The sequence below is a fragment of the Dermacentor silvarum genome, chromosome 3 (genome assembly GCF_013339745.2).
Source record: "Dermacentor silvarum isolate Dsil-2018 chromosome 3, BIME_Dsil_1.4, whole genome shotgun sequence".
Classification (NCBI taxonomy): domain Eukaryota; kingdom Metazoa; phylum Arthropoda; class Arachnida; order Ixodida; family Ixodidae; genus Dermacentor; species Dermacentor silvarum.
The window spans coordinates 127,389,154-127,412,221 of NC_051156.1; the positions used below are offsets into that span (position 1 = coordinate 127,389,154).

A 23,068-nucleotide genomic window follows, 5' to 3' on the forward strand; every position below is an offset into this window, starting at 1 on the left:
TAATCACCGACTCACTCTCTCTATATTCATAGCTTACAACGCGGGCTGACTCAAAAATTTTGCGAGCATTACACCTCTGCCTCCGTCTCATTGCATTTGGGCTGCCTGTGCACAAACGTTTGCCTTTTAATGAGTGTGCCGACTCACTAGCAAAGGGAAGCCTTTGCCCTTTAGTACCTGCCATTTCCCCAACCGCCTGTATCACTGCCGCTATGTTTAGTAGATTATTAACGATGAAAGAGATATATGAATCTAGTATGGATTCGCATTCTGATCACTACCATCTAATATTACCGTGGAGTCGTTAATTCTGCTCAACAGGCAAATTAGAGATTAGACTAACGATGCTCCGCTGCCGCAGCCCAACACTAAATTTCTACACACCCAGGGTTGGCTTGGCGGCATCTCCATTCTGTATAAAGTGCGGCGAACCAGAAACAATTGATGACTTTCTCCTTGGTTGACGGCGATTCTCCTCAGTAAGAAAAGGGGTGCTTGAGGACACGTTAAGCAAGCGTGGCCTCAGCATGAATGTCCCCGCCTTGCTTTCGTTTGGAGCTTCCACACTAGGGGTACAGCCACCAGAATGTTTTCACTGCAATGCGGAACTTTATCATTGATTCATTGATTCGAATGAGCGCCCTTCCAAAAATCGTGGATTATTATAATTAATTAGAAGACCGAGCAGAATTAACCTTTCTTTTTTTCTAAACTGTTTTTAACCATTTTCTCCCAATCACCCAATTCTTGGCCGATCCCCCACGGTGGGTATCTGCCATTTGTGCAGAGGATCATCATCATCATCATCATCCATCGTGAGCCATGGCCAATCACCCTCGCTCGTGTGTGCGTGCCATAAGTTAAAGGAAGAAGAATAAGAAGAAGGGCGCTCTTCTACGCGGCGCCAGCTTCTGCTCTACTACTCCCGAACTGCTCCTGGCCGTTTCAAATCATGGCTGCGAAAAGTCGCTTGCAAAGCTTGGTCATGAGCAAAAGGTACGCGCAGCAGACTGCATCTAGGCTGTCTATGGCCGGAACCGGCATTCAGCCGGACGCCAACGCCGGGCCAAGTGAATCAGCCCACCAGTCGATTCCAGCGAACCGGCCCTGCCATAGAACACATCCCAGACTCCAAAATGGCCACGACGGCGTATGGAGCCACGTCGGTGAGACGTCATCAAAGAAGGTCCCGCCTAGACTGCTATCCCGTGCCACTCAGGTCCCTGGTGCCCTGCTGGGTGGGCTCGCTGTGCGTGGGGACGGCGTTGGGCTACTCCCTCCCAGCCGGCCGCAGTTTGCATCATGCAAGGGACCAGGGAGCCTTCGACATCACCCATGCGCAGATATTCTGGTACGCCAGAAAGAACGATCATTGATGTGTACTCTTATTTATGCGAAGCCTTACATAGGAAGCTGTCAGCGAGGTAACGCAAGGTTGTTGTGAATACTTTACTTCGCCTTAAAAAGTCAAGTTCCCGCTTAAAAATTCAGCAAAATAACGCTAAGTTCTTAAGTGAGGCACAATAATCCCTATAATATCCAAAAAATCACGAGGTCATAAGGCGCAGTTTTTGAATGAAATCTAAAATGCAACACATGTTCAGTTAAGGTCAGTCGCGGGATCATGCAATAATTCGGGGCCCTCTATACTCCGGGCACGAAGGCCACATCACCCACTACGACCTTTCGCGTGCTAGAGGCGCACGTATACTGCGCAACTGGCGCGCACGAAGGGGCACGCTCTGTGGTGCAATGATTGGATACCGGGTGCCGCTCGCCGCTCTCGACAGCTGCACCTGCTCTCGGACTTCAAACATGACTCGACCAAAGAAGGGGAGCGTTGCTTCTGCATCGCGTGCCAGAGCAGCCAGGGATAGGCAGCGCCACCCTAATCTAAAGGCATAAGAGAGTCAAGAACGTTTAGCTCGCAAACGCGCAAATAAAGAGTCACTATATAGCGCTTAGCACCACGATAATTCACCCTTAAGAGAGTTTCGGTCGTATTTTTGGTGTAGCGGCAGCGCGATTGTGAGTATGATCTCACGTTGTAGTGAAGGTGAATAACGACGCCGTACCACAACTTTGAGATTCGCATTTAACTCTTTATCGTGCGGACTTGTGACCAGCAAAGAAAGTAACACTCAAGCAGAACGATAGCACCGAGCAAAGTCGTTGATCGTCGAGAACCTTATCTCCGTGCCAAGCGCATCAGCTTTTTATTAGTTCCTCGTCGAAGATTGCAGCGTAATCTCTATTGCTCGCGCGCCTTCCAGAATGTACACCCCTTTTAACGTCGCGCATGTAACCTGGTTACACAGGTTTTGGCGAAAACATAGACAACGGATAGAACAAGCGATATCATACGACAAACGTTCGATAAAGAAAGGCGTGTCTTTCGCTGAGCGATAACTTTCAACTTTTGTTAGCCGCTGAAATGCGCACACCGGATAAAAATAATCTTAAAAATTTAATTCGGGGTTGTACGTCCTAAAACGACGATATGATATCAGACGCGCTGTAGTCGGGGACTCGGTGATTAATGTCGACCACCGGATTAACATGCACCCAACGCACGGTACATGGGCAGCCGGCAGGGAATGCGGCCGCCGCGACAGGGATTCGACCCCGCGCCCTCGGAAAAATAAACATATACGCGTGTCAGTATAGCAGCCGGCATGTTTCTACATGTAAAATTTAAAAAAAGGTAACGAGCGTCACACTGTAACTAAAAGCCTATTGCTGTGCGATAACTTCAGTTTGATGTTTATTGCTTTGCGACAAGCAGTGTTCGGGGCTCGTGTAGGCCGGCCACAATACTGGCAAGTGGTTCGCCGCCAAATATTTGCTTAGCAATGTGATCTCGTCGTTGGTTAGTAAACATTAGAGAAATGTACTATACGTTACTAATTGTACCTCAGGTGAGACAGCCTCATTAATTTTTCTTAAGTTAGGCTTCCCAAAGCGACGCTGAAGTAATGACATACGCTGTCGTGGCGTGCGCCGGTTTATTTTGTCCAGATAGAGTTCATCAGCGTGCAGTATAGTCAAATAAATGGCCGTCTTTAACATTTCCGTCCTATGTAATTGCAGGTCGCAGCGGCGGAAAGTCACACCCGTGACCTTGGTTTGAGCATACGCTATAGCGTTCTTAATTATTATTTTTGCTAAAAATGGCAACGCCTCGCTATTTTTCAGCAGAGATCTTCACCGATCGCTGCAACATTGAGACACTAATGCGCACGCACGCACGCACGCACACGCACACTCGAAATGTGAGAACTTCATACAATTGATGTATGATGTTATACTCCTTAAAGGGGCCCCACTGAGCCCCTCGGGCATGGTGAAAAAGAAATGTCCGCTGAGAACATACGCTGCTGTGAACATCCCAGCCCACTTTAGCACTCCTGTGTAGCGCGTGGGGCTGACAAGGGGAGCGCGAAGTCACGCCTTTAACAGCGTAAGCTGTTATGGGCTCATTCAATAGCCGTTTCAGGTCGCCCTGATGTCGCCGCCAGCGGCGTCCACCGCGTAACCACTACCGCGGCCGCGTAACCGCGTGGGCGAACAAAGTACCCCATTGCCGCCAGGATCGAACCCGCGCCCGCTGCGTGGAAGCCGGATACTCTACCACTGAGCCACGCAAGCGCTTGCTGTCGAGCCGCGGAAAATGCCCTATAAGGCAACCGCAGGGAGAGACGACTAGAGCCTCCGCCAGTATGGTGGCGCCATCTAGGTAAGATGCCTGCAAACGCAGCGTCCGCAGGCGCAGACGACGATATGCGATTCAGACGAGGTGCGCAATCAACGCGCTCCCGAGCTGCCGAGCCTCCGCCAGTATGGGGACCAGTGTTGCCAGGTTTGGCTATATATAGCCAAATTGGGCTACGGGAAAAATTTTGTGGCGTCGACTTGGACGAGTTGGCTATGTGGCTATATTTGGGCTACTGAAAATCTGCGACTTAATTGGCTGTGTTTGGGCTGCAAGTGGCGTCCTAATCCACGCTCCAGAGGTGGCTCTGATCGAGTAGAAGCAAATCTCGAAGGCTGTGTTATAGCTGGCTGAGCCGGCCGCGTGGCTGTGCGTGTGTGCGGGCACGAAATGACCCCCCCCCCCCCGCCTTTCCTTCCCTCTCTGCGCCGTTGTCTGAGCTGGTGGTTTGGATCTTTGATGCACTTAAACTTACACCCTGCTTGACCGTTAGGCACCCGATCCCCGGGCATCGGGATGAACCTGGGAGTAGTGGGTTTTTCACAGTATACTGTACTAACATGGGTATGATCAGGAAGGGAGAGCAGTAACATAATGTCAGGGCCGTCGGGCAATCGTGGCGCCGACATCAAAGAAGGAAAGCACGGGTGGATGACATGTTCCAGTGTGTTCATGGCCATGTCTTCCGGATGAAGTATCCCACTGATTCCAGCTTTCGACCTACTCCACGTTTCTGGCGCGAAGCTTTACTGCCATTTGCCTTTTCCTGATAGATGAATTTTTCGTCGTGCTTAGATTCGAGATTCATTTCGATAGGTTGGACGTAAGATCAGATCCTCCTCAGAGAGGAGAATCCAAACATGGGGAAGTGGGCCAAGTATGCGAGAACGTATAAAAAAGAATGGGAGCAAGACCCCGAGCCAAAGGTGGGTTCTGGTGCTTTTAGTTCTAGATGGTTTGCCCGTAATGTCATGGATGCAGATACTCATTCTCTTAATATCGAAACATGTTTGCCACGATGACATCAGTGCACCACGTCAGAGCTTGCCGTTTCCCAAGGCTTGAGCGCGAACGCCGTTATTCTTATGTCATTAGACATATTTTTGCGTTATATCTGTTTTCGCGGAATAGCGGGATCGAAATGCGCATGCACAGAAGCTAGACGACCTATGCGTTTAGCCTATGCACGCTATTTCAGAGATTTAACGTCACTGTCCTTAATTGCGTCGCTTTGCGTATATAGTTTACTTAAACATGGCGGTGGTCGCGGCTGCGCGCTTTTAACTGAATTTGGCGTTGTTTTTGTCGAATTAACTTCGTTCGTAGGATATGATTGTGTAGACGGCTTATGCTTTGTATGAGCCCATGGTGCAGGGTCAACACCAACCCTGTACCACAAAACATGGGAATGTACATCACACAACATAGACCCTCACATACCAAATCCAAATAGAGATCAATGGGAGGCAGTGCTGGCCAGCGGAGACCTAGAGGATCAGATCCTCCTCGTCAGAAGAGCTAACAGGCTTGCGAAAGCCAGCTGAGCCCTGAAATAGCGGCTCCGACCATAGAAAAGCCTCACGTGAGGCCAGCCCACAAATTTATTTTACAATAAAGTTTCTTCTCTCACTCACTCACTATGAGGCCCCTTCGGTGACAGAGCATTGTGGATCAAAGCCCTAACCATTTTAAGTGCTAACGCGAGAAGCATTCTCAACAAAATAGAAGCTCTGGAAAGTCTTCTACTGGAGCATGATCCTGATATAGTAGGGGTTACGGAAACATGGCTTTATCCCGAAATATTTGATGATGAGCTTGTTCCTCCCAATTATGTCATCATTCGCAAAGACCGACCTTCCCGTGGTGGTGGCGTCGCTTTACTCATCAAAAAATGCCTTTCATATGTATGCCTTCCCGTTGTGACAGACGCCGAGGCCGTTTTCTGCCGGCTTCTTTGTGATGGCACCCCCATATTTATTGGTTGCATTTATCGAAGCCCATCTTCAGGTTACGAGTGCATCACCACAATTCAAGACTTCATGCAACATCACGTACGCAGCTCTCGTGTCCTGCTAATGGGAGACTTTAACATTCCGGACATTGACTGGACTACACTTAACCACACATCGGCTGCCGCGGACGCACTGATAGACCTAATGTTGAACTTTAACCTACATCAAATCGTATCATCTCCAACGCGCACACAAAACACAACTAAAAATATACTTGACTTGATACTTATTAGCCAACACTTTCCAATAGACCAGGTTCAAACTGATGTAGTAGAGGGCATATCTGACCATAACATACCTATATGCTTGCTGCCGCTCGGCTTTAGCTTTGCAGATCAACAGCGTAGATCAACTGTAACCGATTTTAAAAGGGCAGACGATAACAGTGTGCTAACCCATCTCGCAAATGAGTTTGAATTTTTTTCACAGCTAGCTTCCGATGTAGCCACTGATACTAATCTACTTTGGCTCAGGTTCAAATCTACTGTTATCCACTGTATTACTAACTTCATACCAACGAAACTAAGGAAACCAACAGTGAACAATCCTTGGATAACACGTGAAGTAATTCAGGCAAAGCGAAGAATAAAAAGACTGCGCAGGGTGGTGAAAAACACAAACTGCGAGCCGTCCATTCGGCACAAACTACACTGCGCGAAAGCAGAGTTCAGACAGAAAGCAAAAAATGCCAAACAATACTACTTCAGCGTCACCCTTCCTAGTTTTATTAAAAGCAATCCTAACAGGTTTTGGAGACACCTTCGCACTAATAATTCCACGGCGTCACACACGGGTCCCGAGGAAAGAGAGGAAAAAGCTAATGCATACAACAATTTCTTTCGCTCAGTATTCACCACAGATAACGGTATCATTCCTCCCATTTCATCCCTTGGTCCATCAAGCATTGATTGTCTTGAAGTCACAGATGCAGGAATACTCAACCTACTGCTAAACATCGATCCTAAAAAATCCAGTGGCCCAGACGATATTCCAAACGAGTTCCTTAGAAAATATGCGGAATGGTGCAGCAAGTATCTTGGGCTAATTTTCCGTAAATCACTTACGTTGTCTCAGCTACCAGACGACTGGAAAATTGCCAAAATAATACCCATTCACAAATCAGGAGACAAGTCTTCAGTAGCTAATTACCGTCCGATATCTCTTACAAGCACTTCGTGTAAGTTGTTCGAACACATTATCCTAAAACACATAACCGTTTTTCTTGAGAAACTAAACTTCTTGTCCCCTAATCAGCACGGATTTCGTAGCGGTTTGTCCACTATCACCCAGCTAACCGAGGTAGTTCATGACCTCGCACTTAACATCAACAACCGCGGCCAAATGGACATGATTTTACTTGATTTATCAAAGGCCTTTGATTGCGTATGTCATAGTAAACTAATCGCAAAACTAAAAAGTGTAATCGGAGAGGGATTAATTTTTTCATGGATAAAAGATTTTTTAACAAACCGCTCCCAGTTCGTGCTTTTCGAAGGTATTAAATCAGAAACTGTCCATGTAACTTCTGGAGTTCCTCAAGGTTCCGTCCTGGGACCACTATTATTTTTAATCTTTAAAAATGATATTACAGAAAACATTGAGTGTAGTATCAAGCTCTTCGCAGACGACTGCATTATTTATAAGGAAATTCACAGCATTACAGACCACCTTAAACTCAACGCGTCCCTTGATAAGTTAGTAGACTGGTGCGCTAAATGGCAAATGTCCATTAATGTAAAAAAATCCGTAACCATTGCAGTAACACGTAAACAGAACCCGTCCCAATTCACTTACACTATTAATGGTAAACCGCTAGCGAATGTTCAACAACATAAGTATTTAGGCGTTACGTTGACGTCAGACCTCAGATGGGACACACACGTTGCCAACATCACGGCAGCCGCACTACGCAAGCTATTCTATGTAAAAAGATGTTTAAGAATGGCACCCGCGTCCTCAAAGCTTCTAGCATACACTACATTCGTAAGACCAGTGTTAGAATATGCTAATACAGTTTGGTTCCCTCATTCCCTAACTAGTATAACAAAATTGGAGTCGGTACAGCGCAAAGCCATAAGATTTGTGTATAACAAGTATAAACGCACGGACTCTCCCACTAACCTTCTGACTTCTTCTGGCATTAGGACTCTATCCACAAGAGCAAAGCAGGCACGTCTCAAGTTTCTGTACCAACTGCTGCATCACAGCTATAAGATAGATGTGTCTAAGTACGTCGCGTTTTCACAGTCGCGCCCGACTCGTCATAAGCATAAATACACATTAATTGAATATTCTTTCAACAACGACTCGTTTGGGCAATCGTTTTTCCCACTTACGATACGTGAATGGAATCGGTTACATCAGGATATCACGGACGCCGAAACAGTGTCCGCTTTCAGTGCAAAGTTAGAACATACATCTAACCTCTAGTACCACCCCCATTGCCACGCACACTCTCTCATTTGAACGCTAGTTCCGTCTTCTTAGATTCCTGCACTTATACCATGTATTTCCTTTCCTAATATTTGCTGGTGATGGCCTATGAAATGTGTACCGGTTTTCTTGGTGAAAGGGATTGCTTATGCTGTTGCACATAACTTCGTTGTTATACTATCGCTTGCTTGCTCCTTTATTCCATTCCATTTTTTTAACAGATTGCAATCCTGTGCCTGGTTGTGCTTCGCGTTTTTTTTTTTTTTCAGTATTAGTTAATGTTTCCACATTGCGCATGATCGACAAGGCGTTGATTCTCTTTGCTTGGCAAACTGGTTGTAATCCTTCCTCGTGGTTGTACTTCATTTCGTGTGCGCAGCATGCATGTTTTTGAAATGTTAATTTGAATTTGTGCGTGACTTTTGCTTTAAATGCCTTGTACAAGAGCGCATGTTTACAAAATGTCATTTTTTTAACATGACTGTCTCTTTGTAATGCCCACCTGCTATGCTCTCAACTGAGAGTGGCAGTATTGAAAATAAATAAATAAATAAAATAAAATAACCTTTCAGAGTTTTTGAGATCGCGTCGGCCATGAAGGACAGACTTTTACTGATTTGGCCGCGGACCGACAGACATGGAAAGAAATATGCAACGTGCTTCAGGCTATTATGGCGCACTTTTCAGACACACACGCAAACCATTGCGAGTTTTAAAGCATACTTCAATGTAAAGCGTAATTGAATAGCGTCCCACACGTAAACATCGCTACCACGATAAACAAACATTCGGTTTCTCCAAAGATAGTTTCAGGAACGGTAATGCTACTTCCCTTAACGCCGCTATTACACTTACGTTAAACTAAACGTGTCGACTGTTCCCTCCTCTTCGTATGCTCTTTAGGAACGCGTTGCTTCCATCGGCAAGCTAATGCAACGGAACGAAACTTCGCAGATTTTTTTTTCTGATGCATTAGCACTAGAGCGCTCATGCAAAGGAAACCCTTCGGGCGGATTGTGTACATGTATCGACGGAAGAATGCTGAAATTGTGCGACGAAGATCCTGGCACGTCTCATCATACCGCGCAAAAACGGGTGCGTGCAAAAGGGCCACAACATGGGAAAACTAATGCTAACGGATTGCTGCCCTATGACTCCCCTTGATCGCCCTGAAAAGTAGTTTTGAGTATTGCTTTGTTTATAATGACTGCAGGTTCGGTTTGCTGATGTCTCTGGGCGGGGTGTTCGGCTGCCTTGGCGGAGCGCTATTAACGCAGTTCTACGGCCGTCGCTGGAGTTTGGTGACCTCCGCGCTGGGCCTGCTCGCCACTTGGCTATGCATCGGCTTGGCGCAGGACGTGTACCTCTTCTTCGTGGCTCGCTTCGTCAATGGCTTCTTCACCGGCTTCGTCTCGCTCGTCGTGCCTGCGCACATCGCCGAAATGTCACACGCCGCGCACCGCGGATCGGACGTAAGTAGAGTGAAAATAATCGTCGAGTCGCAGTCCTAAGTTAATGAAAGGTGCACGCGTAGAGAGAGGGAAAAAATGATGGTTTATCCCTCTTCCATAGGAATCGGTAGAACACGAAAGTGAAACGTGTCTTCACAGAAGCTGTTGCGTGTTTGCTTCGTGAACTTCTCAGTTGGTGCCATCACAAGAAGTAGTAGGTGGCGTGTTAGCACTGCGGATGCATGTTGAAGCTGCACGCCGTCGGCGATGAGGCGTCGCAGCCTTATCGGACGCGAAAGTCTAACAATGTGCAGAAACTGCGTGTTCACTTCAGCAGAAAGCCTATACACCGCCTACAACAGGCTAGACCCCGTTGGAGCCGTTCGCTGCAGCGAAAGGCGCAGATTTTCGGATCGACGACCGTGTTGCAAGTTCGCTTGGCGCTCGGCGTCCGGTTGGCGGGCGGCGTCCTGCTGCCGAGTCGCTTCGGCGAAGGGACGAGCGTTTCGATGCGGCTACATAGTGTTCTGGGCAGCCAGTTGAGTTGCGACGTGCTCAGATTGAGAAATGCGAGTGGCAGAGTTCGCAGCGTGTGCCGCGAACGCGCGAAGGCGTTTTGCTTCACGCTCGGGTTTCTCTCCACGGACCAAAGCGAGATTCGCCCGTCCACGTAGTTGCCTTTCTTCGCCGTTTAGCGCATCAGTTTTCTTAGTTGGTGCCATCACAGGCGAAGCACTAGGTAGCGTGTAAGCACTGTGGATGCATGTTGAAGCTGCACGCCGTAGGGGACGAGGCGTCGCAGCCTTATCGGACGCGAGAGTATTGACCCTTTTCGCCGAGCAGTTTGTTTTAGAGAAACGAGATGGCGCTCACGGCGGCGCGCCATACCTCTCCTCAGCGACCGCGCACGAATACGAAACCATTACCGCTTCTACCTTGCTTCTGTGCGATCAGCTGTCGGAAATGCAACTGAGTTTTCGCTAACACACTGTGCTCCAATCATGCTATATTGAATCGTGTAGATTGAAGACGTGTGCAGTAGTCGGCTGCAAAAATAGTGACTGGCATGTTAAAGAATAGAATGAATCTGTGTGGCCAAGTTCGCGGACCGCTGCTGCAACTGTCCGAACGTGTTACCGGCACTTCGTGATGTACGGCTTTCCTAGGATACAGAAATTTGCTCATCCGATAGCCTTGTATCGCTAACCTTCAAAGGAAGGGCTTCATCCCCAGAACGTCGGCAAGAGTGAGTACCACTCGTTAAACAATGACAAAGGAAGTAGCGCTGCTTCCTGTCATAGTAGGTTTCGCGCACGTTATCAATAACAGATCTTTCCCAAATGGCAGGAAAACTTACGCCCACTCTATCGCCGACGTATCAAAAATAAGTGAAAGGGCGCACACTTGAATATATGCGCACTGTATACGCACAATAAATGACGGACTACACATATGGCGCACGAATGGTCGAAGCTGAATGTTTCGTGACGGTGCACAAGAGTAAGCGCGTTTCTAGCTGTAATATATATTTGCGACAAGGTATTACAATGTACAAAACAGCTACGTTTCAAGCCTTCTGCGCAGCAAGAACAAATCTATCGGAACTGAGCACACCCGCGAGCGATTAGGCAGAAAATTATCAGATAGTGGCCGCACCGAGGAACTTCACCGAGTCAGAAACTGACAAGCCACTGCTTCAAAATATTTGCCGAATAAAGAACAAAGAGCAAAACAGACTAATCCTGACTGAATTCATAATCGGAAAGCTTGGATAGCTTGAAATACATAGTTAGCCCCGCTTTTAGAACAAGCACCATATACGCTGCTTGCGCCGTTTGGACATAGCTTAATCAGCTCCGAAATCGCTTTTGCATATTCTCTGAAGCTGTGATCAAAGCTTCGTGTCGTCCACCTAGTCGCCGTCTACGATATCTCCGAAAACAGAGGTTTTTAAGCCGCGCCGGCGTCATACACTTCCATTGTAAACAAGGAGGCAACGGAGGCAGTTGAGGCAAGTAATGGACGCGTCACCACGTGATCAAACATGGCAGCGTCCACGGGAATCGCCGCGAAAAGGGTCAATAACCGTGTGCAGAAACTGCGTGTTCACTTCAGCAGAAAGCCTATACACCGCCTACAACAGGCTAGACCACGTTGGAGCCTCCGCTGCGCTCTCTGTCGGCGCTCGTTAGTGTAATGATGCAGTACTTCGCTTTACCGCATTCTAGATGGCGACGCCATCCCTGTCAAGAGAGAGCATATTTCACGCATTCGCGCCGACGTCACACTCTTGCAGGAAGTTGAAGGTGGACCCAGGCATAAACCACCTTTGTGTTAAAAAGTGGACCTTTTGTTTAAATCTATTTTTGAATACTTCCAACACCCTTGCGAGAATTACAAAACCAAATGGTAAATACATTCTTGAGGGTGCGTAAAACATCGAAAGAAAGTCGAGTAGAATGCAATGCGACTTACATTCATGCAAAATCATACATAGGTGCCCCCGCCTCCCGTTGATGTGAACAAGAAACATCTTCAACACTCTACACAACTTAAAGAGCCTTTACCACAATGGTCTTCATCACAATGGCAGCAATTAACGGGTCCTTGAAGGTGGTTCAGCCAATGGAAGTTCTTAAATATATTTTTTAAATCCATCTTACATCTGTTCTGTCTTGCTGTCGTCCCAGTACAATAATCCTATATCTCGCATTGATGCAGATTAAGACGTCGCCGCATCATGTATCCGTGTGTAAATGCCTGTTCAAGAAAATTCCGCATGTACGCCTTTCGGAGTCCCCACCACTAGAGCAGTTTTGGTTCCGCAGTTAACAGCAGCGAAGTCTTGCGCGTTATTGCGGTTCTCGTATAAACTGCTGAAGCAGTGTTGGGTAGGCCACGAAGGCGCCACGGTTAGTCGTGTGCCTTGAACAAAGTGTGTCGCCTATGTACAGCACTCTCACTCCGTCATTAGCACATAAGGAATTTGCCTTGAAGACGACATAACTCAGTCGCTGTCGCATCTGTTGCTTCTAAAAATACCAACTTATCATGAACATAGACCAAGAAACTGGAGAAAGAGGAGAAAAAGCAGTTCTTACTTCATCAGCCAAACACGTAAGACTTTTCGCGAACGTGCCAACAATCTACGTGCGTGATGATGATGACCATTTCTCTTGGCACCCCCTTCAAAACGGGGCGGTGACAGATAGAGACGTCACCTGCTTGTGGTTATCAATATTACATGCATGCATAGGAGTATGGCAATATTGCCCTCTCTCTTTTATCTTTTTTCTGTTTAATAAAACCTCTAACTCTACATTCTGCTGTTACGTATGCCTTTCATGGCTCCGGTTCAATCAATCTCTTCAGTGTTTTTATCACCAGCACTTTAAACGTCTCTTGTTTATCTTGACTTCCCTGACCAGTTAGTATACTTCCATCCGCTTTGAATCCTACTGCTTTTGGAAGGTGAACGTTCCCTTCGGGTGTTGCTGAGTGAATATCTTCCATTACGATGTGCTGAGTTGTTTCAGCATTTTTCTGTAGCAGACACATCTCTTATCTTGTTGCGGATGTTTGCTCCGGTATGTTTTCCTTATTAGGTAGCCAGCTCAGGCCTCAAATAAGGCACAGGCCCGTTGTGGTCTCGTACAGATTTTCGCTTCTGATTTCTTTTTGTCGCATCTGTAATAGTCTCTCTTTCCCGCCTCCGTTTCCCTCGTCCATTTTATTGTATCTTTCTTTCACGTTCTTTCGATGACTCCGGGTTGTCTTCTTAAGCTTTATATTACCCTACACAGGGACATGCAAACTTTAGTTAAATAATTAGAGAAAACATTTTGCACTGGCCGCGGCTCTGCTTTCGCTGAAAATTCGCAGAAAGATCGCCTTTTAGGGTCTACGTGGTTCGATATTACATTTGGAAGGCCTTTTTAATGCAAAGTTTCCTTCATTTATGGGGATGAAAGCTGCTGCCAAGACGCCGCTATAGCATAAATTTACGTCGTCGCCTGTCAGTAGCTGCTGAAAGCGGTCGTTCGGGGAGGGTTGCCACGTGTTGTTCGCGCCTCTGTAACACGCAGTAACGCTCACTGAACGGCTTCTTCCTGCAGTTGCGGACAGGTGGCGACTCAAGTTTATGCTTCCGCCACCTTGGGAGAGCAGCTTGCATCCCCATAGACTTTTTTTAGAAACCAAGTGATTTTTTTAGAAACCAAGCAAGTAACATTAGAGAGTTTTAGCTTGTCCGGTAATCGGGTAAACGCGAGCGGACCGGGCGTTGGGGCGTTTTGCCGCAACCGTAAACCTGAGCGGCCTGTATGGTGCTACCACCTGGTGGTGCAGAAATCAGACAAAAAAAAACAGCTAATATTGCAGTAACCACGTGTATTCTACTTCTCTGCTGGTGTAAATTTTCGGCGGCAACACGATTACGCCACTGTCGAACATTTACACCAGCAGCGAAGTAGAATACACTTGGTTACTGCAATATTAGCTGTTTTTGTCTGTTTGATTTCTGCACCACCAGGTGGTAGCCCCATACAGTCCGCTCACGTTTACCCGATTACCGGACAAGCTAAAACTCTCTATTGACAAGCCGCCCATTATTGATACATGTTCCCGTGTCTTTCTTCGAATTAACTTTGCTCTGCGCTTCGTCCAACCCATATGTCACCCTACATCATCCCTTGTGGTTTTACCGGGGGCTCCTAATGTCAATCGCCACACGCATCTTTAGTTATCTACCGACCTTGGCAAGCTTTCTGATTCTGAGCACAGAACTGCATTTGCGAACCTTGGCACTTGCGCCATTATCCCTTCCAAAATTATTAGTGCATTCCGCTTCCCCTTCATCCTCACATTATCTTAGAAGATGTTTCAGCAGGTCTTTCTTCCGTTTACGTATACACCTATAGTCGGGTACAACTTAAGAAGACAGGAGAGGCCCCGCCCAGATAACCGAAGCGCAGCAGCCGATTTCCTCCACGACTAAAGAAATAGTCCCGCTGACGCGACTCGCCCCGGCTTGAAGCGCGGGCTGCATGCTCTCCGTCGGCGGGGACACTGGCCATCCGGCTCATGACGCAAGTCTTTAGTGCGCGCCCATTGGTGGAGGCTCGTATCCATCCGCCTTTGAGGGGGCAAATGCCGCTGGTTTCTAAAGTTGTACCCGACTATAGCTATATTTATTGCTTCACAGAAGTATGACTTCTGTTCAATTGATACCACCTCGTTACTCGCTCTTCATTCAAGAACATAATTCCCGATTTCTAACTACTAAATCTATAGTGATAGATATGTCTCTTGATTGCCAAACATATTGGCAAATCCCTTGCCTAATCCACTGGTAGCACTCTGTTTGCCGCATGCATCATCGCAGGAACCCTCTGTCGGACCCTTTCCTCATTGGGATGTAAGATCAACCAGAACATATTTCACAGTTTTGAAGCTTTTTTTTATACTTTTAAGATAATGCGTGAACTACAATGAAGACAGAGGGCATCCTTGCTTCAGTCCTGGATGAAATTCCACCAGTTTTTTTTTAATTACTGGCCTTCAAGTACGATTTATAGTCGGCTGTAAATAATATCCCCAATAATAAATACCTACCTAACTACCACCTGTAAGAAGGCGCGATAAAGCTACGTCCTCCTTCCCCCCCGCCCTCCTTCTCTCAATTTCGAGCTATATAAAATCCTGAAATAAACGGTCCGAAATATAGAGGTTTCAATTTGTCCCACGTGCACGGTGCAGGGAGCGACGCACCATCTGGTCATCACGTTGGGCGTGCTCTACGCTCACGTCATGGGCCACTTTCTGGACTGGGCCGGGCTGGCGTTGTGCTGCGCACCGCCCGCCCTGCTTCTCCTGCTGCTCGCCGGTTGCCTCCTAGTGGAGTCGCCCCGGTGGCTGCTGTATCACCGCAGGCGACACCGAGCCATGGACGCCTTGCTAAGCGTGCGCTCGCCCGGATACGAGGTACGATGTCCAGCGATACCCTTATCCGCATGAAGACATGAAAACGGTTTGACATACGAAATGCAACGTACCTAATTAAGGAGTGATTTAATTATTTAATTATCTTTAAGACACTACCCGTAGTGCCATCATTGGCATAACTGCGGAGGGTACAAACCATCATAAAATCGCTCAGCAGTCTGACGGCCAACCACTTCTGCCAGCAGCTTAATACACTCGTGAATCGTCCTTTAAAAAAATAACAATCACATTAGGTGGCCTTTCATCAAATTATTAAATTTTTGTGTACGTAGGAGCTAATCGCCTTTGGCTTGCTGTCTTTGCTAATTATATTGCTGACATCCCAATTAACTGAGACCCTCTAGTGTTAACCAGTTCTAGCGTAAGTATTTTTTTCTGAATACCGGTCCTGTTCTGCAGGTTCATGGCGGAACCTTGAACTTGTGATTCGCACGGAAAGACGAGCATTGTGCTGATTAGAGATAATTTGACGCGTCAGTATAGTTTTGTTGTTGTTGAATAAAAAATTCCGTCAGATATTTGTTCCTCTTTCCCTTAGCGATCTCGGTTCACTTTTTCAGTGTGCTTTGAAACCCGTGTGATACGCCGTCAGAAGAAATCTTGCAACAAGAAACTGCATATGCTCCAGTGCAATTACATTTACCGCGGGAAATGAGTCCCACGAATGACAGGATTTTTCAGTATCGGTCAGACATACCTTAGGTGTACGCGGCCACCTTGTCTACACCCTTTAGGTATATATATTAGGTATATGATGTCATACGAATGGTTGGTACTTAATAATTATTCAACCACGAAGGCCTCAGTGCGAGGTTTTACATAGGGATGGGTAGGAGCACAACAGCCGCAGGCTTTATGGGAAAATGCTATTCGACGGCAGGCTTGAATTGGAGGTGATCTGTTATGAAAGAAATGCAGACAGGAAGGTTGTCGTAGTCGTGGGCAGTGCGTGAGAAATAGGATTTTTGAAATGTCGCACTGGCACGTTTTGGTGGCTGGTGCGTGATATGTGATGGACTGTTGAAAGGAAACCATTGTGTGGTGCTAAATAATGTAATAACTTTTGAAATAGGCAGAGCCATTCTATCGTCCAATGAGAGGCAAGGACGGGAAGATGAAGTCGTGATTAGTAAGCTTCGAAGCCACAAAATATGATTGAGGCCCTCAGTTCACCCAAATTTAGCAGAACCTGACATTACAAAGCCTTATAAGTACCGGGGTGCAAATATTTGAAATTTTGAATGCGAATTGAATAGTATTTGCTATAGACGAATCATTATCGATATTGCCAGTGCATGCTAGAGCTGTTCTTAGCAGCAAGTCCCAGGCAAGCTTGATGTTGGACATTTCATCAGCGAGGGCGGGTGACCAGGGGCAAACGGCTATTAGGAATGAACTGCTTTGTGAATTAGGGCACGGAGGAGATCACTCCTGCGCAGTAGTTATTCAACCGCTGAATGTCTACGTTTTCCTTTGGGCAGCTTATGAATTCGCAGTCTCGATTAGCGCGGTTTAACTTAGTGTTTGACCAGTCTCATCATGTTTAGTTTCTTTAAAGCTAACGCGTGGTGCATTAGTATTACACTGAGCTATTTCAACGAACCCAATGTAATAGACTACGTGATTTCATGTAGCTAAAAAATTAAATTCCGGAATTTTATGTGCCAAACAGTGCGCAATATCATTATCATAGTAGCGTGCAACTCTGGAATATTTTCGACCACCTGGGCTTCTTTTTGCATTTCACCCCCGTTCTTTTGCATTTCGCCGGGAGTTGATCTCGCGCCCTCGGACTTAGCAGTGCAATGTCGTAGCCACTATGCCTACAAAGCCGGTTGCATCCATATAGCGACGTGCCGTTTCTTTGTTTCATTAGCCATGTTCATGATGCACCCAACGGGATGATCTTTTTTTTTTTTGTTTCTCATTTACAAGCTTCTCAGTTGACCTGACTTTCAGCTGTTCACCGCTGTGGATGTATTGAGTAACTATGTATTTTTTTTACGTGCAGGTTCCACGGAAGCTTTATTACTCATTTTGTGTCCAAACTTGTATTTTTTTATCTGATTAAATAACAGAACACCTTTGAACTGGGGTATTAGTACTCACTTTCAACTTTTCGCTATCGGAACGCCTTTACGTATAAAGGGTTATAGGGGAGCTATGGGGCGCTGTGAGCTGGGTTGACAGTTACGTGCTGTAAAAAAAACACAGCTTAAGTGGCCAACGCTATCTACATATAACTCGGCGCTAAACGAACGTTAAGTTACTTCGGCCCTTTGGCTGAGTGGCACCTCGGTAGAGGAAAATCTCTGGTTGGCGGTCGCGCCTGCGCGCAGGCTGAGACGGAGGTCGAGTTCGAGGCGATCACCGCCATCTTCCCCATCTACAAGACGCCGCCGGCGCACTACATGCTGGCCGTGATCGTCATGTGCGTGCAGCAGCTCAGCGGCGTCAACTGCATCTTGCTCTCTGCTACAAACCTGGCACCCCGACAGGAGTCCATGGACAGCCTGGTCGTATTGGCGCTCATTCAGGTAAGAGTGTCTGTTCAGTGTTTCCTGCAGTGAGTCTTGCGTACAGCAAACATTCAGATGGCGATACTTTTGGCAACCTGCACGCTGGCAAAGGTGAAATAGGAGCTTGAAAAACTGTCAAGAAGGCATCGGATGTGCTGACACGTTGTGTAACTCATCAAATTTTCAGTGCATGCGAATCCGTATTGCGCTACCCTCGCAGGGCAGTGCGGGAACATCTGCTCTCATACGACACCATTGGCTTACTGAAGCTACATGTTTCCTATTTTGGGGAACAGGTGCTAGTGCATTTTGACCAGCGCAACACTATAGCTTCCTTCTGCCTAGTTTGTGAAAAGATTGACTTTGAGGGTCATCGCAGTACATGTACAACAGCGCGTGCAACGTAGCAATATGTAAATGCTAGGCTAATTGGGAAACAAAAGCTCATTGTTCTGTGGCTGAATGTTACCTCTAGCCTAATAAAATAATCATGGTCTCCCATAAAATTTGGCTAGACCTTCAGACTTCATACTAAAGCCGGTGACAGAAAGATACACGTCGGCAGCATCAGTACAGCAAAACTAGCCACCAAACCTGAAGAGAGTGCGAAGAAAACGTTTCCTTTTCTGTACTTCAACAACAATCTAGTGTTTAACCATTAGATGGCGCAGCATGTCCAGAAAAAAGCGCTTGAGAAGGGCCCGGCTGCCGCATAATGCGTTTCTCAGATCCATGCACCTGAGTGCCGTGCATTTCGGAGGCTACGCGCAGGCTTAGCGGTGACGCCGCTAGATGGCGCAGAGTGTTCATAATGTCCGCTACAAACGGGCAATACGAGAGATTTGAAGACACTTGCGAATATCTGTGGCAATGCAGCGACGCACATAGGCCTTAAATTTAGCCCAGACAAATTAGAAATTATGATCTTTTATGAACAAAGCGAGTAATCACGTGGTGTCAATTCAACAGCAAGTAATATCCATAGTCAAGCCTCACAAAAGAGTCGCGCTGCAGTACACGCTTTATACAGAAGGCATTTCGACGGTGGCATTACGTTGAGTCACTATGTTGTGTCAATGCTAAACGCATTACCGTCGACAGTCAGTGCGAAATGGGTTCTGCCGAATTTGATTTTCAGCCGACCATAACTGTCTCTTTTTGCGAGAACTGATAGAAGCTCGGCTAGGCATCCCCCAATTCATTACTTCAAGCTGCTCATTCGTTTCTTTCTTATTGCGAATAGCATTCTTGGACTGATTCGTTAAGTTCTAGCTCTGTGACCATCTGGGTATATAACCGTTTTTCCCGCCTTTTTTAATAAAAAAGAAAACCCGCAAAACGTTTCCAGTGCTGAGCGGAATCGAAACCACGTCACACGGCTTCCTCAAACACAGCAGCCCGACTGTTTAGCGAGCTTTGTCACGAATGATTCGCGTGTGTGTCGCTCAACAAAGAACCTCTTTCACAACAACTAGGGTAGCTGGGTATGCGGCACAGGTATGTGGCCAACGAGGGAACAATTCTCATCGTTGGACGTACCGGCACGCCATGCATTTACGAAGTCACGTGGGGTGGAAGCGCATCTAGACAGTGCAGAGTATCCGTGGGGATGCCAGGGTGATGAATCTTCTTATGCTCCTCATAGTCGCCGAGGTGAGCGGTTGCAGCACTCCATGACTATCATGGTGTTTGGAGGGGATAGTAAAGCAAAGATGGCTGTGTACTCAGGAAAGACGCAGAAGCAGACGCTAAATTCAAATCCTATGTTGTCGCCATTACGTTAGCGCTTGTTTCACCTTTTGGCTTTCGCTCTGGACGAACATGTAGGCGCAGTAACGAGTGAGAGAGACAGAAAATAATTTTTCGTTTATTTTAATGAATGTGACAGGAAACATTTACAGGATGGCAGGTGTACACCTTTTCAGGCAATTCAAAAACTCTTCGTAATATTTTCTCACATGCATATAAAAGCTTAATACAGAGAGGCAAACCACTTGTCGCACAAAGAAATGTTGGGTGGCGTTTCTTGTGTTTTTAAATAAGTTTAAAACACTCGGAAGCCTTCAGTACTCTCTGTCAAAGCATAACGGGCGTTCTCATTGCACACTGGCGATGTTACCAACCCAAAGTGAAGCCGGGACTTCATTCCTGCGTCTTCTGAATATGTTCGTCACGAGTTCTTTCTGAAGACTTTCACAGTCTACAGTGGCATGGAGCAGAATTACTTGTATAACATCTAGGCAATAGACCAAAGAATGCAGACACAGAATAAAGTAAACAAAACTGATATGTCACATGCATTGTAAGGTATCAACTCCATTTGTCTACAGCTCAAGTTTGTTTTGAGCGCCCTGTCACTGCAACGATATAAAACACGGCACCCGAACATCTCCTGTGGTCCATGGACCTTCTCATGGGCAAAGCTGGCATCGAAACAAACATCAGAACCAGAGAAAAACATGACTTCACATGTATCTCCTTCAGAGGCATCAGCCAGCCGCGTCGAAAGCGCAGCCCAACCTGGTTATACTTCTACTTTCGAACAAAGTAGTTCTATGCATCGGCTAATAATGCAACACGCCAATAGTTTTCTTATAGTTCTTATAGTTTATAGTCACGACTATAAACATGTATAAGCTATCGTGCCATTCGTTCATTGCAATTTAGAGGAACTTTTTTCCTATAGCGTTCTCAATTGCTGGGAGCAGCCAGAGGTAATGGCTCCTAGTTGCGATTATATTTGAATTCGTCCGACATGCACAGGGAGGCACAAACATTTTGATGGTTGCCCATGCAGACCAAAAACACAGTGCCAATTTATCGATAAATGCGAAAGAAATGCGTTAGCACTACGCCGCGCCTTTTTGAGGTCCCGGATACATGATTTAAACCACGTTCACCACATTGACAAGGTGATGTTCAGGAGAGCATTGGACACACTTCCTGCCTTTTCGTGGAGCGGCGTGCAACTGATGGGGATATATATATCTGTGTGTGTGGCGGGGGGATATGGCAAATCAGTATTGCAAAATCCTGCAAGCAAGGTGGAGGAAGTATTTCAGAAAGAACGCTTCTATCTGAGAAATCCGTACGTGTTTCCTTTTTAGGTTGGCTTCACATTTGGGTGGGTGACAATTTTAACAGCGAAGCTGTTTAAGCCAGCCGTAATGTGTGGCTCGTATTAAGAAACTGCCGCGCCGTAGCCATGGCAACCAGGGGGGCGGCGCGGCGCATGCGCACGCGGTTTCCTCCTCGCCAGCTCCCCCCCTTCCCATCCCCTGCCTCTCTTCTCTCCGTGGCGCGCTGAGCCAGGAGAAAAAAAAAAAGGCGGAAGCTTGCGCTAGGCCGCGCAAAGCTCAAGACACAGCGAAGCTGGCCAATTGATTGCGTCTCTTGGTTTTTGCTAGGTTGAACTTGGCTATGTCGAGGTTTACACTTGGTTGTAGCTAAGCCTATACTCGTGTACGTCATCTGTGCTAGTACTGGAAAGGCTGCGGTAGTACTGGGAAGGTGCGCGGCGGTAGCGCGACGGTGCGGGGAGCATGACGTCATAGCAGCTGTGGTGGCGGCGATAGCGCGGCGGTGGCTTGATGGCTCGGCGCACCTTTCCAGTACTAGCACAGATGACGTACACGAGTATAGTCCTAGCTACAACCAAGTTTAAACCTCAACATAGCCAAGTTCAACCTAGCTACAACCAAGAGACGCAATCAATCGGCCAGTGTCGATCTGTCTTCAGCTTTTCGCGGCCTAGTGCAAGCTTTCGCTTTTTTCCGTTCAAATATGTAGGAATTGAAACTAAAGGGCTTTGTGACGCCGGATCAGAAAACACAGATTCAAAAATAAAAAGGAAGCGACCTACGTTATGAAGGGCTAAAGCGTACGTCGCTTTTTGTATGTGATGTACACATCACTTATTTGTACGTGACGTACACGTCACGTGCGTGTACGTCAGTGAAGTTCTCTGTGGGCAGAAGTCGCTGTTGGTGTAACCGCACGAGTAAGTCCTCAGATGGTCCCGCGCGCTACGGAATTACCAGCGAGGAAATGTTATGAAACGAGAGTGAAACGAGAGTACGTCCGTGGAAGAATTTATCACGTGGCGTGGTTGCTCAGCGACGACGCTGTCGCACCTATAGTGTACTGCTACACGTTGCTGGAAATCTCATAGCGAAATTTCATCTGCAGAACACAAGCACCCGCTTTCGCTTCCACAATGGCGGTATACAGGTGAACACTACGTTGATAACCGAATACTCGCATGGCAGTTTAGGGTTTCCTGGGTCAACCTCAGAAAAACGTTTCGCGTAAAGGCCTCTTACTGCTATGGAGCCAATGCACGGAATGAATTAAACAATAAGTGCTTGCCCTCACCGGGTTGCGGCTGATTTAAGTTCTGAATATTGCTTTTACAAAAAAAAAAAGCTCGCGCATGCTTCAGGCACTCCTGTTGAACATCTGGCTACCGCAAGGCTACAGTAACAATTCGTACAGCTTCTGCGTTCTTATTTTCACGCACTGCAGTCTCTGGTGGCATCCATGGCGGTGCCATTCCTGGATTTGGCAGGTCGACGCAAGTTGCTTGTTGTCTCCGTCATGGTGTGTTCCGGAAGCCTCGTCACGTTGGGCCTGGTCTACCACACTTCCCTCCCGGCAGCGAAAAGTGTGGACGAAACTACCGCGGTGGATAACTCGGCATTGGTGGCACCTGTTGCCACTGCTTCCACCGTACACGAGTCAAGTGCGATGACGTTTGCCATCCAAGTGGGTACAATTATTCTATGAGAGACACTGTCACATATAATCCCTGTAATTGGGATTCTTTTCTTCATTCCTTATACTGAGTTGCATACTAATAAATCCGACGATTCGAAGAGGAAGGCGCGACATCTATCACTAAGGAGTTCATGATGTGCGCAGTGTCGGAGGATGAAGTGA

General features: G+C 46.9%; 1 protein-coding gene across 1 annotated transcript; it reads left to right on the forward strand.

Annotated features, from left to right (window-relative positions):
- The first annotated feature begins 1,136 nt into the window (after positions 1 to 1,136).
- On the forward strand, positions 1,137 to 22,915 carry LOC119444763 (solute carrier family 2, facilitated glucose transporter member 8-like). The gene is made up of 5 exons (XM_037709112.2): positions 1,137 to 1,351; positions 9,371 to 9,629; positions 15,366 to 15,590; positions 17,951 to 18,148; positions 22,655 to 22,915. The coding sequence occupies exons 1-5, from the start codon at positions 1,137 to 1,139 to the stop codon at positions 22,913 to 22,915; spliced, it is 1,158 nt and encodes a 385-aa protein (XP_037565040.2).
- The last annotated feature ends 153 nt before the right edge of the window (positions 22,916 to 23,068 follow it).